Genomic DNA, 17,812 nt, shown 5'->3' on the forward strand with positions numbered 1-17,812 from the left:
ATGCACTTATATACTTGAGTAAAAATATAATGGATAGGGACTTGATGAAATGTCTCAAGGAAGGTGTTGAAAAAGAATTTTGACCTACTCTGTTAGTGTTACATTTCATTAGCTCAAGTTCAAGAACATCTCCATGACAATCCTGTTTACTACTGATGCGTAGAAACTCATTACTGCTTTTCCTAGTGCAGCTCATGGCTGAGTTGTACTGCTGAGCCCCAGAAGGATGAGGAGGGTGTGTAGTTACCATCTAAGTTCTGGCAGCTCAGTGTTTTTCAGTGGTGTGCTGCTCCAGAGGGCAACTGTACTTTTTCCCTGACACTGTTAAACATAACATAAATGTGTACGGAATGTGGCTCTGGAGCCTTGCACTTACTTGACTGGAACACTCGTTTCAAGGAGAGCCACTGGGAGGCGAACCAGCATGACTCAGGGTTTCTGCAGGACTCAGTTTAGGTCGGTATGAGTCAGACCAACTTTGCTGAACATTTAATTTGCTGAAAGATGTAGGGCTACTGGAAAGGTTGGTAATCACTTTATCTGTTCAGGGCAAGGTCACTAAAAGTGTTATTGCAGAAAGGGTGAAGGTCAAATGTTGAAACCTATTTTCCTCCAAGTATGAAGTGAATCTGAACAAAGCATATAGTGACCAAGAACATGGTTTTGTAAGCCAGAAGACTGTCATTGTATGTCTCGATTTCCTTCCAAGAAAACTGCTTCTTGCTGCAACAGGATATGCACCTATTTTGCAAAACTTTCAAAATATTACATTTTAATGTAATGAAGTTGATATGGCTGGAATTAAAAAAAATTCTTAGGAGAGTAAAGTAAATCTTGTTTTGTACTTCCTTCTGTATATTTTAGACCGTGTTTCTCAAATCCTGTTAACTATGAAGCTCTGTCGGTCTGGGACAGCTGGAAACAGAATTTATAGAAGCGTATATTATGGCAGCTATTAAACTTTAATTCTATTTTTGATTTCTGTTTTTGCCCCCAAAATGTTATTCAAATCACTTATCTTTTCAAGCATTCAGTATTTCTAAGTTTAATTGACCTTATTAAGCTATGTACTTGTGTAGTCAATTAATTTCCTCTTTCATGTCATCACAGTAAAAACTGGCCTTGTTCCAAATCCTGCCGTTAGGACCCTGTGTTTTGCAAAAGCTTTTATTTATCTTTTTGTGTGTGTACTTTTGAAGTTCAGTAGAGAAGTTATTAACAGCACTTGACTATGTCACTTGGTTTGATAGTTACTCTTTGTGAGGTTAGTGAACACAGGCAGTTGTGTGTAGAAACTATAGAATGAGTGATTAAAGAAACAGGCTTTGAGAGGAGTTTAAGCTCTAAACCCTAGAAGGGTGCAGAAAGTCTGCTTTATATGCTGAGTTTTGGTGGGCTGAGACTGACCAGTGCAAGCTAATATATTGATATGCCAAGGCATCATATGGATGAAAGGCAAAACACATTCCAAAAGTGTAATCTTTATAGGATAACTTTTTCAGAATTTCAAAAGAAGATATGGAATGAGATTTGTTCTCCAAAAATAAGACATGGATTTTAATTTGTTTTTTAAACTTCTAAGAGGAGATGATCTCTGCTTCATGATTTTTTAAGGTATTTCAGGTGTTCACCCTGTGTTCAGTATACAGTATGCCTCAAAATACTATAGGAAGATGAATTAAGAAGTTTTTCTCATTCTAGTGCAACACTGATCAGTCTGCATTGTTGGAGGGAAGCAATGAAAGAAATTAAATCAAAATCTGCTTAGATAAATTAAAGTTAAATACTTTTGTGTTGGAAATTTGCTTTGGATCAGCATGCTGTGTATGAAAGAAGCAGAACAGCAATTACTTCACGAGAAAAGTAAATTAACTAACATGCTTTTCAGTTAATGAATACTGCATACAACCTGTTCCGTGTTAAAAATAGTTGGTCCTCCATAGAGTAGCTCAGTCTCCAGCAGCAGTAATAGCTTGCACTCCTAACAAAGAATGTGAACCCCACTTTTGTTAATATACCAGAATCACTTATCTTTCAGCATTTCAATTTGTTTATTCAAGTTTTTGACTTCTCGTATGAAATTTCGTAATTCAGGGAGCCTACGTGCATAAAGAATTGAGATTATCCTTTAAAGCAGCTAGATCCACGAGTTTTTCACATGCTTCCCTTAGTGTTTAATGTTGTATGCAAATGTTATAAATTTAAGTATTACAGCTTTGGGTTTCATTCTTTATCGCCTTTCTTGTTCTAATGGCGAAGTTTGGTTTCTGCTCTTCCAGTTCTTTACCTATCCTTGGGCAAAGGTGGTTTGAAAGTTGTAGACAGTGCTCTGAAAGGCTGTGACCTGCTGAAGGTTGAGTGTGATGCTATATTGATTAATAGATTACATTATATCCTAATGTAGCAGACAGTTCAATGAGTTCCTCTGCCTCTCTGCATTGCTGTCAACTTTGAGTGTCACAGGGATGAGGAAAGGGTATCTGGCAGGCAGACATTTAGCCTGCTGTGTTTGCTGGCCCTGGCTGAGATAACGTCTGTTGATCCTGCCATCACTTTCACAGTCATCGCTAAGGTTTTGTGTCATTGTACTCACAATCCTATGTGCAGTGCTGCCAACTGGCATGAGCATTCATGTCAAAAAAGCCAAAGTAGACATGCCAGCAGAGACTTTTCAAAAAGCTACTTGTCTGGTGTTTTAGTTCCCCCCTCACCCATCCCCCCCCAGTTCTCACTGTAGGAGCCCTGCAGCGAGTAATTTCTGAGGCTGGGATTTCTTATAGCTTTATATACCCAGAGAGGGCTCTGCTGCTGCCCCTTGCCATTTCCCACCTCGAACGGCTCAGCTGCAGCTGGGAGCAGCAGGAGCCCGTTGTGCCATCATTCCCTGTCATTTCCACTCCACCGCTGTTGGTACCAGGTAGCTGGGTGCACAGGCAGTGCTGTCACTGCGTGCTGCGACCTCCTAGATGTTCAAGTACTGGTCGTACCGCTTTATGTCATCCTGTGCACTGCTTGGGGTAATATACAGTCACACAAAATGAAGAGCCAACTGAGAAACCAGTGTGTGTATCAGCAAAATAAGCCCTATGGGAAGAAGAAATTCACCTTAGAAAGTCCAGAGGTACTGCTGTAGTTTCGTCAGTACTTTGATGACTCAACCCTAAATGTAACAGGATGCTGTGCTCCTTTTTGTTTTCTGATTATGGTGATAATTAAGATGCAATTTTAGTCATAGTAATACAGGTCAAGTGCTAGGCACTGTGAGCAGTTTGCTGTGTGATTACAAGTCATATATAGAATAACTTGTGTTATTCTGTGTATGAGTAAAGGAAGAGGTGAAAGGGCTTGTCTATGGCATGGGGCTGTCCATTGGTGTGACTGAGGTGTGGATGCATATTTCTGACTGTGTTATGGCAGGGGTCCTATTTGAAATCTCAGATTGCTAGTTATTTGCTTTATGGCATGGCAGTCAGCATCATTGGTACTTTACACTTGGCTAAAAGCAAACAAATATGATTACTGAGCTATATTTTCTGGCTGTGTGTGTAAATACATGATTTAGCATGGCACACTACAGAAGTGGGATTGCCTTTCCCAGGGGGAAGATAAGAACCCCCTCATTTCATTGCATTCGTCATTATAATTGGAGTCTATAATATTAGGCCTTAGATTTCTCTCATGCTCAGAATCAAAATTGTAGAATTATCTAGAAGAAACACTACATGCACAAGTAATCACAGTCCCAGTAGAGAGGTGGTGCAGAGGCAGCAAAGCACAGAAATACACGCTTAGTTGCATTTATAACACAGCTCTTGAGATTGCCTCCACAAGCACAGCCTTTAAGGTGCGTGGTGTCATGCTGCCACGTGAAATGGGACTTGCACGTCTGTCATTAGCGTGGTTGAGTTTCCTGCGTGTGTATCCATATGGGAACAGCTGCCATTTCCCTTCCACTCAGCTTCCTTTACAGTACGTGCACACATGAGTAATACAAACATTGTTCTCCAGTTCCACACAACAAGGGCTTGCAATGAGAGGCCTGGATATTAGAATTTCTGGCAGCAACAAGCCTGTCACTTTGAAAAGTGTAGAGAGAATGGGAACTTCCAGTAATTAAATATGATTCTCTTGTTATGTGTGCAACACAACAAGTATCATCTTCCCCCCACCCACTTTTATAGGAAATGTTACAAATTCCAATCCACAGAGAGTAAACTTGGTCTTAGTTAGTTTTCTTAATTCATATCTTAATATAATTTGCTTGCAATCTTAGGTAAACAGTTTTTCTCTGCTTCATGACATATTTACACCTATTATCCTTCATTTAAATTGTATCCTTTTTGTACAGTAATTAGAAATTACTGCATATGTTACAGGTGTTTAAGTTTCCCCTCTACTTCCTCTACCCCTACTGAGTTACCTTACAAAAAACTATTAAAATACAACACTGAACCTTGCATGCTGACATTCTGGTTTTGAATTGCAGCTCACTGCTGTAGATGCCGACGAGGGACCCAATGGACAGATAGTATATGAAATTTTGGCTGGGGATCAGGGAGACTTCATCATCAATGACCGAACAGGCCTTATCACCATTGCTTCAGGAGTTGTATTGTCTGTGGGGCAATCCTATGCTCTCACTGTCAAAGCATCTGATAGTGCTCCTCCTGCGCAGAGAAGGTAATTCATCTTATAATGAAAGTAATTTTTTAATTGGTGCTCACATAAGAAGTGTGACACACCCTTATGTCTCCAATTCCTTACTGGAATACAGTTTAATGTGTTCTGTTTGGTGTAAGGATCGCAGTTTGGAAAAGTGTATTAAAAGTCTTTGACTTTTTGGTCCATATTTATATTTTCCTTACAGTACACAGTCTTCATTATTTCTTTTGCTTGTAAATGGTGTATTTTTTACAAGTTCACATGTTGTCCTGTCATTGTGCATGCCCATTTGTTAAGAGAAATCCAAGTGAAGGGATGTAAGGAAGAAAGCAAGTGAGAAGGCAGGTGCTTTTTGTTCAGAATACAGCTTGCAGTGATGCAGAAGGGATCAGAAATAGTCTGGTTGCTGAGCCAGAGACTTTCTCTCCAGGTATAGGGTATGCAGGGTCATCCAGACTTGGCCTGCTGTGGACATACTTGACAAGCTGTGCCAACAGTGGGCAGTGTCCCCACTGAGACTTAAATTCTCAGTAGCAGAATTATCAGCTGTTGCAGAACAGAAATAAAAGAAAAGCGTCTTGCAAATTCAGTATGGGTAGAACAGCACGTTCTTATGTTCAGAAAAAAAAAAAAGAATCATGTCCCACTTACCTGCTGCTTTTGAATGTGTGTTCTGCATGTGACAACTATGTATTGATGTCATTTCGTGACAGGGTGGGGGAAGGGAATGTGAGTGTGTGCATAAAAGTAGCTCTCATGTTCTGGGCCAAGTATTGATAATGTGACAACCTCATTGTCCAAAGAGTATGACAGAGAGGAACGGTAGTTTCCTTCCAGCATTTAGATCTCCCACAACCTTTTCTCTTTCTTTTTTCTTCAAATTGGGAATGTAAGAAGGAAAGATAACCAAGAGTGTTTCACTCATTGGCTTTTCTTCAGGACCTGCTGCTTCTGTCATGTCTCCAAGAAAGCAGATTATTCTGTGATGCAAATATTTTATAATTACATTTTACAATCACTGATTTATTCAGATTTTTAGATTGTTCATAAAACTAGTATTTGGTAACAGCCTTTTGGCTGAATTTTCATCTCCTTTCCCCCTTGCTTGCTTTCTTGATAAGCTCTCTCGCAGGGTAGGTGATAGAAGGCTGTTAGTAGTGCTGAGAAGATTGTGGACTATTATGCTCTTACTTTTGTGTAGCACTAGCATACTATTAAAGTGGAGGACAAAAATCAATAATGCCATTTCAGGGATCTTCAGAATCCAGCGGCATGGCCCCAGCAACATAGTCCCTATAATACAGCTTTGATTGCTATCAGCTCCTTTTATGTTTGAGAAATCTTTATATTGTTTAAAAATATATACTTCTGATGATCTATGTTGGGAGCAGGTGCTTCGTCCTCTGAAAATGCAATAATCTTAAAAAGTGGAAGAGCTCTTCTTTCCTGTCATTTCTCCTTGTCTCCCCTTTTATGGAATTACAGCATGTAATTTGCTTCATAGCTTTTAACGCATGTTCACAAAACCACTCCGTCTAGGCAGTATTTCCGTAGCTGGAGTGGGTGGCCCCAGGACAGCCTAGCCTTGACCTGAGGTGTATTTGTGGCCCAGAGCTGGTTTTTCTGTATCTATGAAGGTTAAAAAATCAGGGGGAGGGCCACTGGAGCTTCAGTGAGGTGTCGTGGAGAAAGAACATGGACAACTTCTATTGACTGGTAAGGGACATTTGGATAAAAAGATTTTGCTTCCTTCCTGACATTCTTTCTGTAAGGCTGGAAAACCAGAAATGAGCTGGTGGTGCTTTAAGCAGCCTCCTGTCATTTTACACTGAGAAAAGCCAGGGAGAGCTCATGGGAGCTACAGCTCTGAGGTCTTTAAAACTGTCCTTTTGCATCTCCGTATGTCCTTCTGTCTGGCTGTGAGGTGGTTAGTGTCTTGCAGTTGGAGTTGTATGAAATTCTTGCTCCTTCTAATACAAAGTTGTCACATGGTGTTAGGTGGTTCACGTTGCCTTGCTGGAGGCAGTACTCAGTATTTGAGACTTCGAAGAATGGGCTAGGTCTAGCCAGCCATTACATATCTGTGCAGGCAGGAAGGTGTGTGACCTGTAAAATTAATAAATAAAGGATTTTGGTGTAATTTCAAATATTAGGCATTTTTTCTCAAATCTCAATTCTGCTGCAGGACATACCAGGCTAACTGTAGTCACTTGTAAACTGTCTGGATTTAAATAATCCCCATGCTTATGCACAAAGCAAGACCAAACTACTAAACCTGTCTCACGAACTGTGGCTCTGTAGCCTTTGTGAGCACAGATTTAAACTGAAATACATTCTGTGTAGCTTTTTGGCATAGTACAACACATTAAATTCTTGGTGGGTGACCATGCATAAAACAAGATATATTTTTTTGAGTATTGTTAAAGTTTTTGTTTATAGCAAGCCCATTAATGTAAGTTGTTGAGGTATATTAAGTACACTTAAGTACTTCAAGTATATTTAAGTTTATGCAAAATATTAAATTTTTAAGATGAATTTCATTTTTTTGGAGCTGAAGTTATGTTTAAGCATATAGTGATTAGAAGTTTCTATTATTGAAAAAAAATGAGAAGAACATTTCTAAAATCAATCAATTTCATTTCAGACCTTAGCCTTTTCACCGCTGACCTCAGGTTCCTGCACAGTGGAAGCATGTCACTTAGTGATAACAGCAATTTGCCAGATCAAGTCCAATCTAGAAACTACCTGGTCAAGAGATTATTCTTCTACATAATGGAAAAGTACACTTTCTCTTTGACTTGCATACGCAGAGATTGTTTGGCCAAAGATATATTGGTCCACATGTGTATAAATGTATTCAGTATACTTTATACAATACAGTTGTATGTGGGAAGCACACACAATTAAAGCAGAAACAAGGACACAATCTCAGTGGCTTGTTGACCATGCTTTCATTGCATTACCATTTAAGCAGGAGTAGTTGTAAAAGCCTTATTTTCATGCTTGTGTGAGTTTGTGAGCACTATTCAGCTCCTGAGCTCTGTTCTCAGTATATTCACCTGTCCCTGCAGTGTTAAAACACCAGCTACTGTTGTTGGAATGCTCAGCTCTGTCTCCTTTCCTTTCCCATGCCAAAGTAGATTTTACCAGCCACTTATATGGGGTGTTATATGTATATAACACACACAAAATGACTAGGTTCAAATTGCAAAGTGCTAATCAAAAATGGATTGGAAATATAAAAAATAGCCATTTAATATCATAGTGCTTTCAGTTTGCAGACTACTAGTGCTTTACCTTTATGATCTTATCTTAAAGATTTGAAGGAAATTTGCTTACTATTCTGGTGAACAGAAACCATTTTTTTTAGAACTTGATAGGCAATGAATCAGCTTGGGTATTATTAAAAAAAAGTTACAGGAATAATATATTTTTATTAAATACTCTGCAGTGGAAGAAAAATGCACACTAAACTGCAACTATATGGGTGTGTATATCATACACAGACAGCAGCTATCCCAAGAAAATATGCAGCCCTAGTGCTCAACTGATATTTAGTCTGCTAATTCATTGTGTCTGTTGTTGAGCATTTGATGATGGTATTTTATTTTTTTTTATTCCCAACAACGTGAGTTTTGAACATCAATTCAGAAAGATTAATGGGATATGAGGGAGTATTTTAAAATAGACAAGAACACAGGAAACTGACTGCAGTTTATAAGGACGTAATCTATACAGAATGATGGACTTTAGTTGTAATTGTCCGTCTTCCCCTGATTACACTGGTTTTGTTTATATCCATTGAGTCAGTACTCTGCAAATTCAGCTGCTTAAATGCCCAAGGATATGGTAGATGCGAAGGGTTCTGTCATTCTTTGATGCATTTCAGTGCAAGTCATACACTTGTTTAAGGTTTGATTAAATTAAATAAAGACCTGGTTGTTATGTTCAAAGCAGGAAGAACCTCATCTGCTGTATTTATAGATGGACACGAATCCGGCACTTGCTCCAAAGCAGCACGGCTGTGGCAAGGCAGCATCCGCAGCATGGCTGTCGGTGGGAAGCTTGGGATTGCCCTGGAGTAGCTGGTAGCCAGGGTTTTGGGGCACGGATGGATGTTTGTTAGGCTGTCATGACATGGCTAGTGGTGGAGCAGTTGAACATTTAAAGCTCGTTAGAGTCAACTTGTATATATTCTTAATATGTAGGTGGTGGGTTAACCTTGGCTAGCTGCTAGATACCCTCACAGCTGCTCTCTCACTCTTCCTCCTCAACAGGATGGGGGAGAAAATAAGGTGAGAAAGCTTATGAGTTGAGATAAAGACAGGGAGGTCACTTACCAATTGCCATCATGGGCAAAACAGACTCGACTTGGGGAAAATTAATTTAACTTACTGCCAATTAAAATGGTTTAGATGGTGAGAAATAGAGACAAAAACTAAACAACAACTTCCACCAACTCCCCTTTTTTTCCAGGCTCAGCTTCACTCCTTCATTCCCAGCTCCCCTGCCTCTGAGTGGTACAGGGGATGGGGAAGGGGGGTTACGGTCAGTCCATAACAGCCCCACTCTGCCACTTCTTCCTCCCCACACCTTTCCCTGCCCCACTGTGATTTTCCCACAGGCCCAGGGGAGTCTGCTCAGAAACCTGGAGCTCCTGCTTCTCTTTCTGCCTTAGTGCTAGAAGGGCTGTTCCTCACACTTTTTTTTCTTCATTCTTCTCCTGTTTGGTGTTTTTCACCTTTCTTAAATCCATTTCCTCAAAGGCACTGCCAATGGAGCTGAGGGTCTGGGCAAGTGTCCAGCCATGGTGCTGCTGGAACTGGCCATGCGTGCCCCACGGCAGCCCCAGCCTCTCCTCGTCAGGGACCTCTCAGCCCCGCTGCTGCCTCTGGGCAGGGGCACTTCATGCAATACAACTGATGAGGGCATCTGTCTCCTGTTTGAAGTAGCTCTCGGAATTTGCTCCAAGATGACCAAAATTGTGGCTGAGGTGTGAAAGGGAGGACTCACCAGGCTGGGTTTAATCTCTTCCTCATGGGCTGTGGGACACGGGCTGCATGTGTGGATCTGTCCCTAGGGACGGAGCTCTTCTGTGGCAGTTATCTACTGGTGGGACTTGTCTTTCTGGACAGGGTCATTCATAGTTTATTATCTTGGAGCATGGTCAGAGCCGCTGCGTGACACAGCCTCTAAACATTGCAGCAAAGATCTTCCCAGCGCCAATCAGTGAAGTGGAATTGTAAAATCTGCAAATAAAGGGTGGCGGGAAGCATCTGTAACACAGTGGTGACTGTGCTTGGTCAGAATGAATCAGTGGCATGTCATTTTGGTATTTAATAATCTCTATCAGTTAGCACAGAAGCTGTTTCAACTATAAGATACCTGGTAATTTCTGGTAGGAGTCTAAAAATGCTCTATTTGCTAGCTCTGCAAGAAGCAGCTCATTGTGTGTTCATGTTTTTCTTTTCTCCCTCTCCTCCCTCCTCCCCCCCCCAAAAAAAACAAACAAACAAACAAAAAAAAATCCAAAAAATAAACTCAAAATTTTGGACAAAATCTGGGACAAATCACTTTGTCCTGAAGCATTTTCTTTCCTGCAGCCCTAAAGCCTGAGATTTACCAACTTTGTCAAAGGGCGTATGCAGAGGAAATCTGCACCTGCAGTTTAACACGTGCTCTCCCCAGGATTTTGTTCTGGGGCAGGGGTACTGTTTTAACATACAGGAGAGAAGGCAGATGGGATAACTGAGCAAAGATGCAACAGAAAGATCCCTTTAAGCCAGATTTTAAATCTTTCTCTCAACTTCAGGGAGACCTTTGGCTCCCTTTCTCAATTTGGAGGAGCTGAATAGCAAGTGTGCCTACAGCATGGCCTTTGCAGGGCCTGTAGTGAGAGTCAGTGTTCACAGAAGAGCCTTCAGCTTGCAAACTGGAATGCTGTTTGCAATGTATTCAGGTTAGCACAGTTGAAGGGTTTGCCAGGTTTCCTCGGTGGGTTTTGTAGTCTCCTGTATTCCCGTGGCTCACTAGTCTGAAATGGGATTGGGTTTACTTGTGCGAACCACAGTATTGATGCAACCTATTATGGAATTGTGTACATCAGTCTTCTCCCAGCATTATCCTTTCTGTCAACATTTTCTGTTCCCTCTCTTCCAAAGAAAGGTAGCAGACCAAAAGACAGCAGGGATGCTCTGAAGGTGCATATTGTGCATGGCAGGAGCAGTTGCCATCTCAGAATTTGTCATGCTCTTCTGAAGGACATAGTATCACTAGGAGATTGAAAGTTGTCTTTGTATGTGGAGTATGCACTGACGTCTTAATGCTTGCTTTGTCAAAGAACACTTGGGCTACTTTTAAAGAAGTTCTTTAGCTTTTCTTCTGTTAATGTGGCAGCCTTATTTTTGATGGCAGATTTATTTTTGATGCAGAATGAAAAAAAAGTCCTAAAGCTTTTAAAGAAGCAAAGGGAGGTGGTTAGAGCTAGAGAACACACAGTGTATAAAATAGACATTTTTGGTTGCTTTGTGTTTGTTGATTTATTAATTTTGAATGGCTTCTACTTATATGTTCTTTTTCTTGCATTGCAGGAGCTCTGTTACTACTGTTTACATTGAGGTCCTTCCGCCCAACAACCAGAGCCCTCCCCGCTTTCCCCAGCTGATGTACAGCCTTGAAGTCAGCGAGGCCATGAGAATTGGAGCCATTTTGTTAAACCTGCAGGTACAGGCGCTTCGCTGTAAGCCTTTACCACATTCCTTCTGTTGTGCCCACGCCATGCAGAACCCACTCCTTGCATACAGGGGGAAAGGACAGGTAATAGGGATTGAAAATAATTTAATTGTAATAAATAGCCCTTTTTACATGGACCATGTAGGAAAAGTGCTTACCTGGATATTTCTGTAGCTTCTTTTTAGTGTTAAATGTGCTAAAAGGTACTGTAGGCTGCATATGGGACTGAAGTATATGAGAGAAAAATTCCCTGAATGGCTCAAAACTTGAAAACCTGTGGTTTCTTATATTAAAATCTCCCTGGATATGTTTGCCAGCAAATCAGAGGAGCTTAGGGGCTTCCGACCTAATTCATATGAAATTTCAGCAAGTTTTTTGGCACTCAGCCTATTTTAGCCTGTCTTTTTTCAAAAGCATCTGCAGATATTTACTCCCTTTGGTGTATGTAACAACTGCTGTCAACAGGCTAGCAGAAAGCAGAGGTCCCTATACTAACTGACCACCCAATAAGCTCTGGAAGTGGAAGCAGTGAAAGCACATTAGTCCAGTATTGCTTATAAATAATTCTGCATTGTCATAGTTTGCAGACCCAGGTTGCTTCTGTGTGTGCTGCTGCATGCTCAATATATCAGCTTTCTCCTAGCTTATTTATTGTTCTCTAAGTTTTTAGAATCATAGAATCATAGAAAGTTTTGGGTCGGAAGGGACCCCTAGAGGTCATCTAGTCCAACCCCCCTGCAGCGAGCAGGGACACCGCTAACAAGGTCAGGTTGCTCAGAGCCCCGTCCAACCTCGTCTTGAATGTTTCCAGGGATGGGGCCTCCACTACCTCTCTGGGCAACCCCTTCCACTGTTTCACAACCCTCATTGTAAAGAATTGCTTCCTTATATCCAGCCTAAACCTACCCTGTTTTAGTTTAAAACCATTACCCCTCGTCCTGTCACTGTTGTCTCTACTAAAAAGATTGTCCCCATCTTTCCTATAGGCTCCATTTTGCTCCATTGTGTTCTGTCCACATGTCTTGAAAGCCAGCAGTGCAAAATAGGTAGATAAATTACAGCTCTTCAGAAGTTTTTTTTGGGGATCAGGAACTTCAATATTATTATGAAATAAGTATGGCCTGGAGACTAAAGCAATAAACTCAGTACAGCATGCTCTCCTGAGCTTGGTTCCTGTAAACGTCATAGCATTATTCAGACTTCATATAAAGCCATTCAAAGGAAGAAGGCTGGAAATATCTGAGCTAAACAGAAACCATAGAGAGCAATAGCCCTATCTGCTTTAAATCAGTGTAGCTCTATTGAAGTCTGTTGAACTCAGTGGAATCAGGTCAGTTCATATCATCTGAAGTGTGTGGCTCTGTGTGTTTTGCACATTCAGTAAATACATGGAAAAAAAAAATTAATCCAAAGCAAAGTGTGTGACAAAAGGAACTGTAATTGAGTCACTGATGCAGGTGACTGGGTAAGTTTCTATTAAAATTGTTGGCTGATGAAAGATTAAGATTGTTATGGATGGTTAAGCTGATACAGTCAGCTGTGCTGAGGAAGGATGACTCATTTAGCTCAGTGCTGAAAATTAACTTCTGGCATGTCTTTAATGCCTGCAGTGAGTTCAGAACTGAAGAGCCATTCTGTTCAGTAGCCTTCTCCTCACTGCTGGGGAGATGCTTAGTTTTGGAAACCCCAAAGAGTAATGGGAGCCAGCAGCATGCTGAGAAACAGAAACGGTTATGCTTACTTGACAGGTACTGGCATAGATGGCCGATCTGTGGAGGGGGAAAAACTATTAGCAGATTTTAGTATTTTGAGGATTTTACGAAATTTAAATGTGATTAGAAAGTAAACCCCATTGTTGGAATAATCTGTTTGCTTTAATGTTTCACTAAACCCCAAATATTTTGCCTGGATTTTGTCTCCCTTTTCAAATGATCCTTGGTCAGGTAAGCTGAATAAAAGTGGGAGACAGCCTGTACCAGGCAGGGCAGGGGAGATGCAGAATGGTCATGCCAGTGACCCTCCTCCTAGGCAGGATGCTGATGAGCGTTTTGGTGATACAGCAGTGGGTGATCTCTTGCTACATGCCCAAGATCCCCAGAAATGACATGTTACTGTGTTTGGGAAAGAATGAAATTCATCAGTTTTAAGAGCTTTGGAGATGCGTAGAAAATGTTCGCTCCTACTTATTGTGACTGCAATGTAGATTTATCTTATATTATAAGCATGACTTGAATTCAGTTAGACAATTTCTGTTTATGAAAAATACTTCGTTGTTAAATCACAAATATGTGTGTCTTCATCTACTGGGGATTAGTCAAAGACTGTATCTCTTGTAGGGCTGGTGGTCCTGGACCTGAAATGGAGATGCATTGCCTTTATAGTGCAAGTTCAACTGCCTCATTCTGCATTAATACGCCCATCTGTATTAAAGGACTTTTATCGTGTGGAGTATATTTCTGTCTTCATCTCTTTTTATTCCCTGTGTAAAATTGACCAGGACATTTTAAACATTCATAAACTGAGTATTTAAGCTAATAAAATCTTGTGCTGTCCTTTCCAGGGATATAGAAAGTTACCAATTAGTCATCTTGGGTGTTTTGTGGAATTTTAACAATAGCTTAAGTTACTGCTTGTGTTCCATAGGTAATATGGAATGTTGCTAGCCTTCAAATATTTAACTAGTGTTTTCATGTGTAAATTTTCACACTGACATTTTCTTTCATGACTCGTCAATACATTAAATGTTTTGGACTTAAGATATGTTTTGGTTGGTGCAGGAGGCTTAAGAGGTTATGCTTTTATGACTCTCTCTTAATAATATTTTGTTAGTGTTGCATACAGCATGAGGATTACAAAAACTGGGAGAGAGCAAGCAAATTGTTTTAAATATTCCCAGGTTAGCAAATCTGAAGATCTGCAAAATATCAATGTCAATAACAATGCAAATGCAGCTGTTTGAAATTTGTCTATTAGACTTTAAAATACGTGTCCTAAAAATAAAATTTACTTTCTCCTTTTCTGTTAAAATTTTTCATGCAGATGATGGAAGGTTATTTTTTTTCCATACTATTATTTATATTATAATGTATCCAGTTGATTGTGACTGGTGTTTTAATTAACAACTTTTGGGATTCAGTAATGCAGTATTAAATGATGTCCACAGTGTGAATTTGTAAACAAACTTCAGAGTTTATTGCATGCCTGGGAGGCATTTATTGCTTCATGTTCTGCCATCCATTATTAATTAAAATATGCAAATAGTGTAATTTTTCTGGAAGTCTGCAAAACATATAGGACTGTTATCACGGTCCAGTTATGTGCTGAACAAGGAAGCAACATGAAATCATTGTGTATGATTTGTGAAGTCACTGTATACAATTGATCTGGAGAACAGTATGTAGAGATTACTCTTTTCTCATGTGCAAGTCTTCTTACATACATAATAACTTGCTGTTTTTTAATTTTAAAGAAAACAGAAGCTTTTTAGAACAGTGATAAACTTTTCCCCCTGTTTTTTTTAAGTATATTGATTGAAAGGTACATTTTATTTCGACATAGGGAGAAAATTAAGTGAATTGGAACCAGTCTTTTATTTTCTGTGTTTTCAAAAGTCTTCTGACTTGTTATGAATGAGTGTAGACTATAAACAAACCTCAGAGATACCCTTAAATGTAAAATGAGGACAGAATCCCCTGCAGGTAAGGTAAAAAGAATACAAAGAATCACTAAAGATAGAAGAAACAATGTGATTCTGGTGATTTAGTATCTATGCTAGTCCTCAGAGATGGCAGCTAGTCAGATTTTCTGCGTCCGGTATTTCTATAGTTTCATATGCTTGGCTAACAATTTTTCACTTGTCTTCACTGACCATTTGTATCTTCAGCATAAGAACATCTGAGTTCCACTCGCACCTTCTAACATGCTGGCACCTCCCAACACTCAGTGCTCTCCGTGGATTTTCTAAACAAATTTTCTGTTCTGTCACTGATGCTGTTAATGAAAATACTGATTGATAATGGAACAAATAGGCATAACTTTGCAGAATTTTGACAATACTAAACGCTATCCACTGCTGTCTGACCTTAATTTTTATGATGTTTTGTTCTTGCTTAATTCCGTCTTCCATTTGGAGACCATGTTGTCTAAACTTGTTTGTGAAAATGTCACATAAGACAGTGTGAAAAGTCTTACTATGGCTAAGATGCATTATTACATCCACAGCTTTTTTCCCTGTTTACAAGACCTGTTGTCTTGTTGTAAAAGTAGATTAGATTGCTTTGACATACTTTGTTCTTGAGAAATTTAGCTTTGTGTTATCCATCTCCATATTGTCATCGCGGGTACTTACAAATAACTTATTTCTAGTTTTCTGGGAATTGAGCTCTACCTGTCTGGTCTGCGATTTCCTAGCTCGTTCCTCTGTGAAAGATGTACGTTGTGTTTGCCCTTCAGCACGTTTCTCCTCTGTGAGTTTTCAAAGAAAACTGCTAATGGCTTTGAGATTGCTTCAGCCTGCGTTTTTATACACTAGGATGAATTTCATCAGGCTTTAATTTCAGCAGATGATTTAAAAATGCTCTATTTACACACATATTCTCTGCCTTATTCTTTCCCTATTCTCATCTGAGATTTACCCCTTTGATGCCACAGTTAATTTTGTTAGCTGCTTGATTGCAGCTGAAACGCAAGAAGTGTTAGCTCATTGACCTTCTCAACATCCTCCTTTCTGCTTTTATACTGTGGCAAGGTACCACACTCCTCAAGTTTCCTCTGTAATTTAAACATTTCTTTGTTATACTTTGTATTCTTTTCTGCTCCTATTCCAGTTTTACCTCGGCTTTTTCTGACTTTGTCCCCCTGTAGTTGTGTCTGCTTTTTCTTTATAGTGGTCCCTCCCATCTAATTTAGCCGCTATTTCTATATGCTTCCTTTGGTTAAGGCAAGCTGGTCTCTTACTAGATTGCCTATTCTGCCTGCACACTGGAATAGTTTGTGCTTCTGTTCATCATGTAGAGGGGGATGGGGAATGCTTTTTTCTTGTTTTTTTGGTTGGTTGGTTGTTTTTTTTTGTTTAAAGAACTGCTTTTTGGATGATCAGCCCAAAGATACACCATTCTTGACAGTGGTTGACAGGAAATACTTATGGAAATAGATAAGAAAAAGGATCATTGTTGAAAGATAAGAAACACAAAAATACTTTCTCCTTATCTTCTTCTTAATTTTAACCTGAATCCTCTTAAATCCTATCTGACCTTCTTTGAACTTGTTGGTTGGTCTTCTTGCAATTCTCATAGCAGCGTTTTTATTGGTTTTCCTGCAATAACATGCTTTAGAGTTTGAATGCTAAGTAGTTGTAACTGTGAGACAGCTCGGTAGGGTGGTATTTTCTCCGAAAAGCACCTGATAGCGTTTTGGGGGAAAAGGTGTATGTCCACTTGACAAAGAAAGTAACAGTTATATGGCCATTTTTGGAAGTAGATTAGCCAAAGCTGAATTTCAAAAGGATTTTACTCAGCTTCTGAAAAGCTGTTTGGTCATCTAGTAGGTGGAATATACTTGTTCGGGTGCTGTTAATAGTCCTTCTTGAAGGTCTCATCCTGATCTTCATTCCCCTCAAAAGCAAATTAGGGTGGAGTTTGAGTACTGCAATTCTACATTGCTCAATGGAGTATCAGCAAAAGGATTGGGATTCTGATAAACTAAAAGAAAGGAGAATCTGGATAAGAAGAGGAAATAAAGAACAGGAGCAAAGGAAACAAAACATTCAGTCTAATCAGCCTGTTACTGCACAAAAATAAAAGTAATAGAATAAAGCCTGAATTTCATACTTGCGATGCTGTGTGTTTATGTGTAGTAGTAAGCTGAAAATCTGTATTCAGGATGTTGTTGTTTCTCTGTAGAATAAGAATTCTGATGTGCTACAGCTTTATCTTAAGTAGCCCATCTATGATTACCACTGTTGCCTTAGAAATAGAGACAACAGCATCATTCATGTAGATAACTTTAGTAGAACTTCAGGGGTTAATTTTCCAGTTTATAAATGGAAGGAAAGAAAAGAAAGCTTTGTAACTAATTCAGTTTTATCCTCTTTTGTCCTAAAGGCTTTTGATAGAGAGGGTGACCCTATAAGATACCTCATTCAGAATGGAGATCCTCAACAAGTTTTTAATCTCTCTCAAAGGTAAGTGGAAAATTTTTAGAAAATAGACTTGTAACTTTTCAGTCAAGTGAATATGTGGGCTGAGAGCAAAAGTAAAGGCTTGTAATCAGACATATTCAGCTTTTCCTTGTATTGGCTCTTAGATGTTAATGAGAGCTCTGTGAATGGTATTGCACTCTGAAATTTTTCACAGGGGACTATTTATTTATTTTAAACACTTTAGTAGGTAAAACTCACTGAGGTGAAAACATTCTATTT

The 17,812-nt window shown here is 39.5% G+C and overlaps 1 protein-coding gene across 22 annotated transcripts in view; it reads left to right on the top strand.

The window, feature by feature from the left end:
- The window catches only part of PCDH15 (protocadherin related 15), a 1,100,829-nt gene that overhangs the window by 898,789 nt on the left and 184,228 nt on the right, over positions 1 to 17,812 (top strand). For all 22 annotated transcript variants that reach the window (XM_075423218.1, XM_075423232.1, XM_075423229.1 and 19 more), the window contains 3 exons: positions 4,487 to 4,680; positions 11,253 to 11,385; positions 17,496 to 17,575. In XM_075423218.1, coding sequence (XP_075279333.1) covers positions 4,487 to 4,680; positions 11,253 to 11,385; positions 17,496 to 17,575 — 407 coding nt within the window. The remainder of the gene's footprint in view (positions 1 to 4,486; positions 4,681 to 11,252; positions 11,386 to 17,495; positions 17,576 to 17,812) is intronic.

Source organism: Opisthocomus hoazin, chromosome 6 (assembly GCF_030867145.1).
Source record: "Opisthocomus hoazin isolate bOpiHoa1 chromosome 6, bOpiHoa1.hap1, whole genome shotgun sequence".
Classification (NCBI taxonomy): domain Eukaryota; kingdom Metazoa; phylum Chordata; class Aves; order Opisthocomiformes; family Opisthocomidae; genus Opisthocomus; species Opisthocomus hoazin.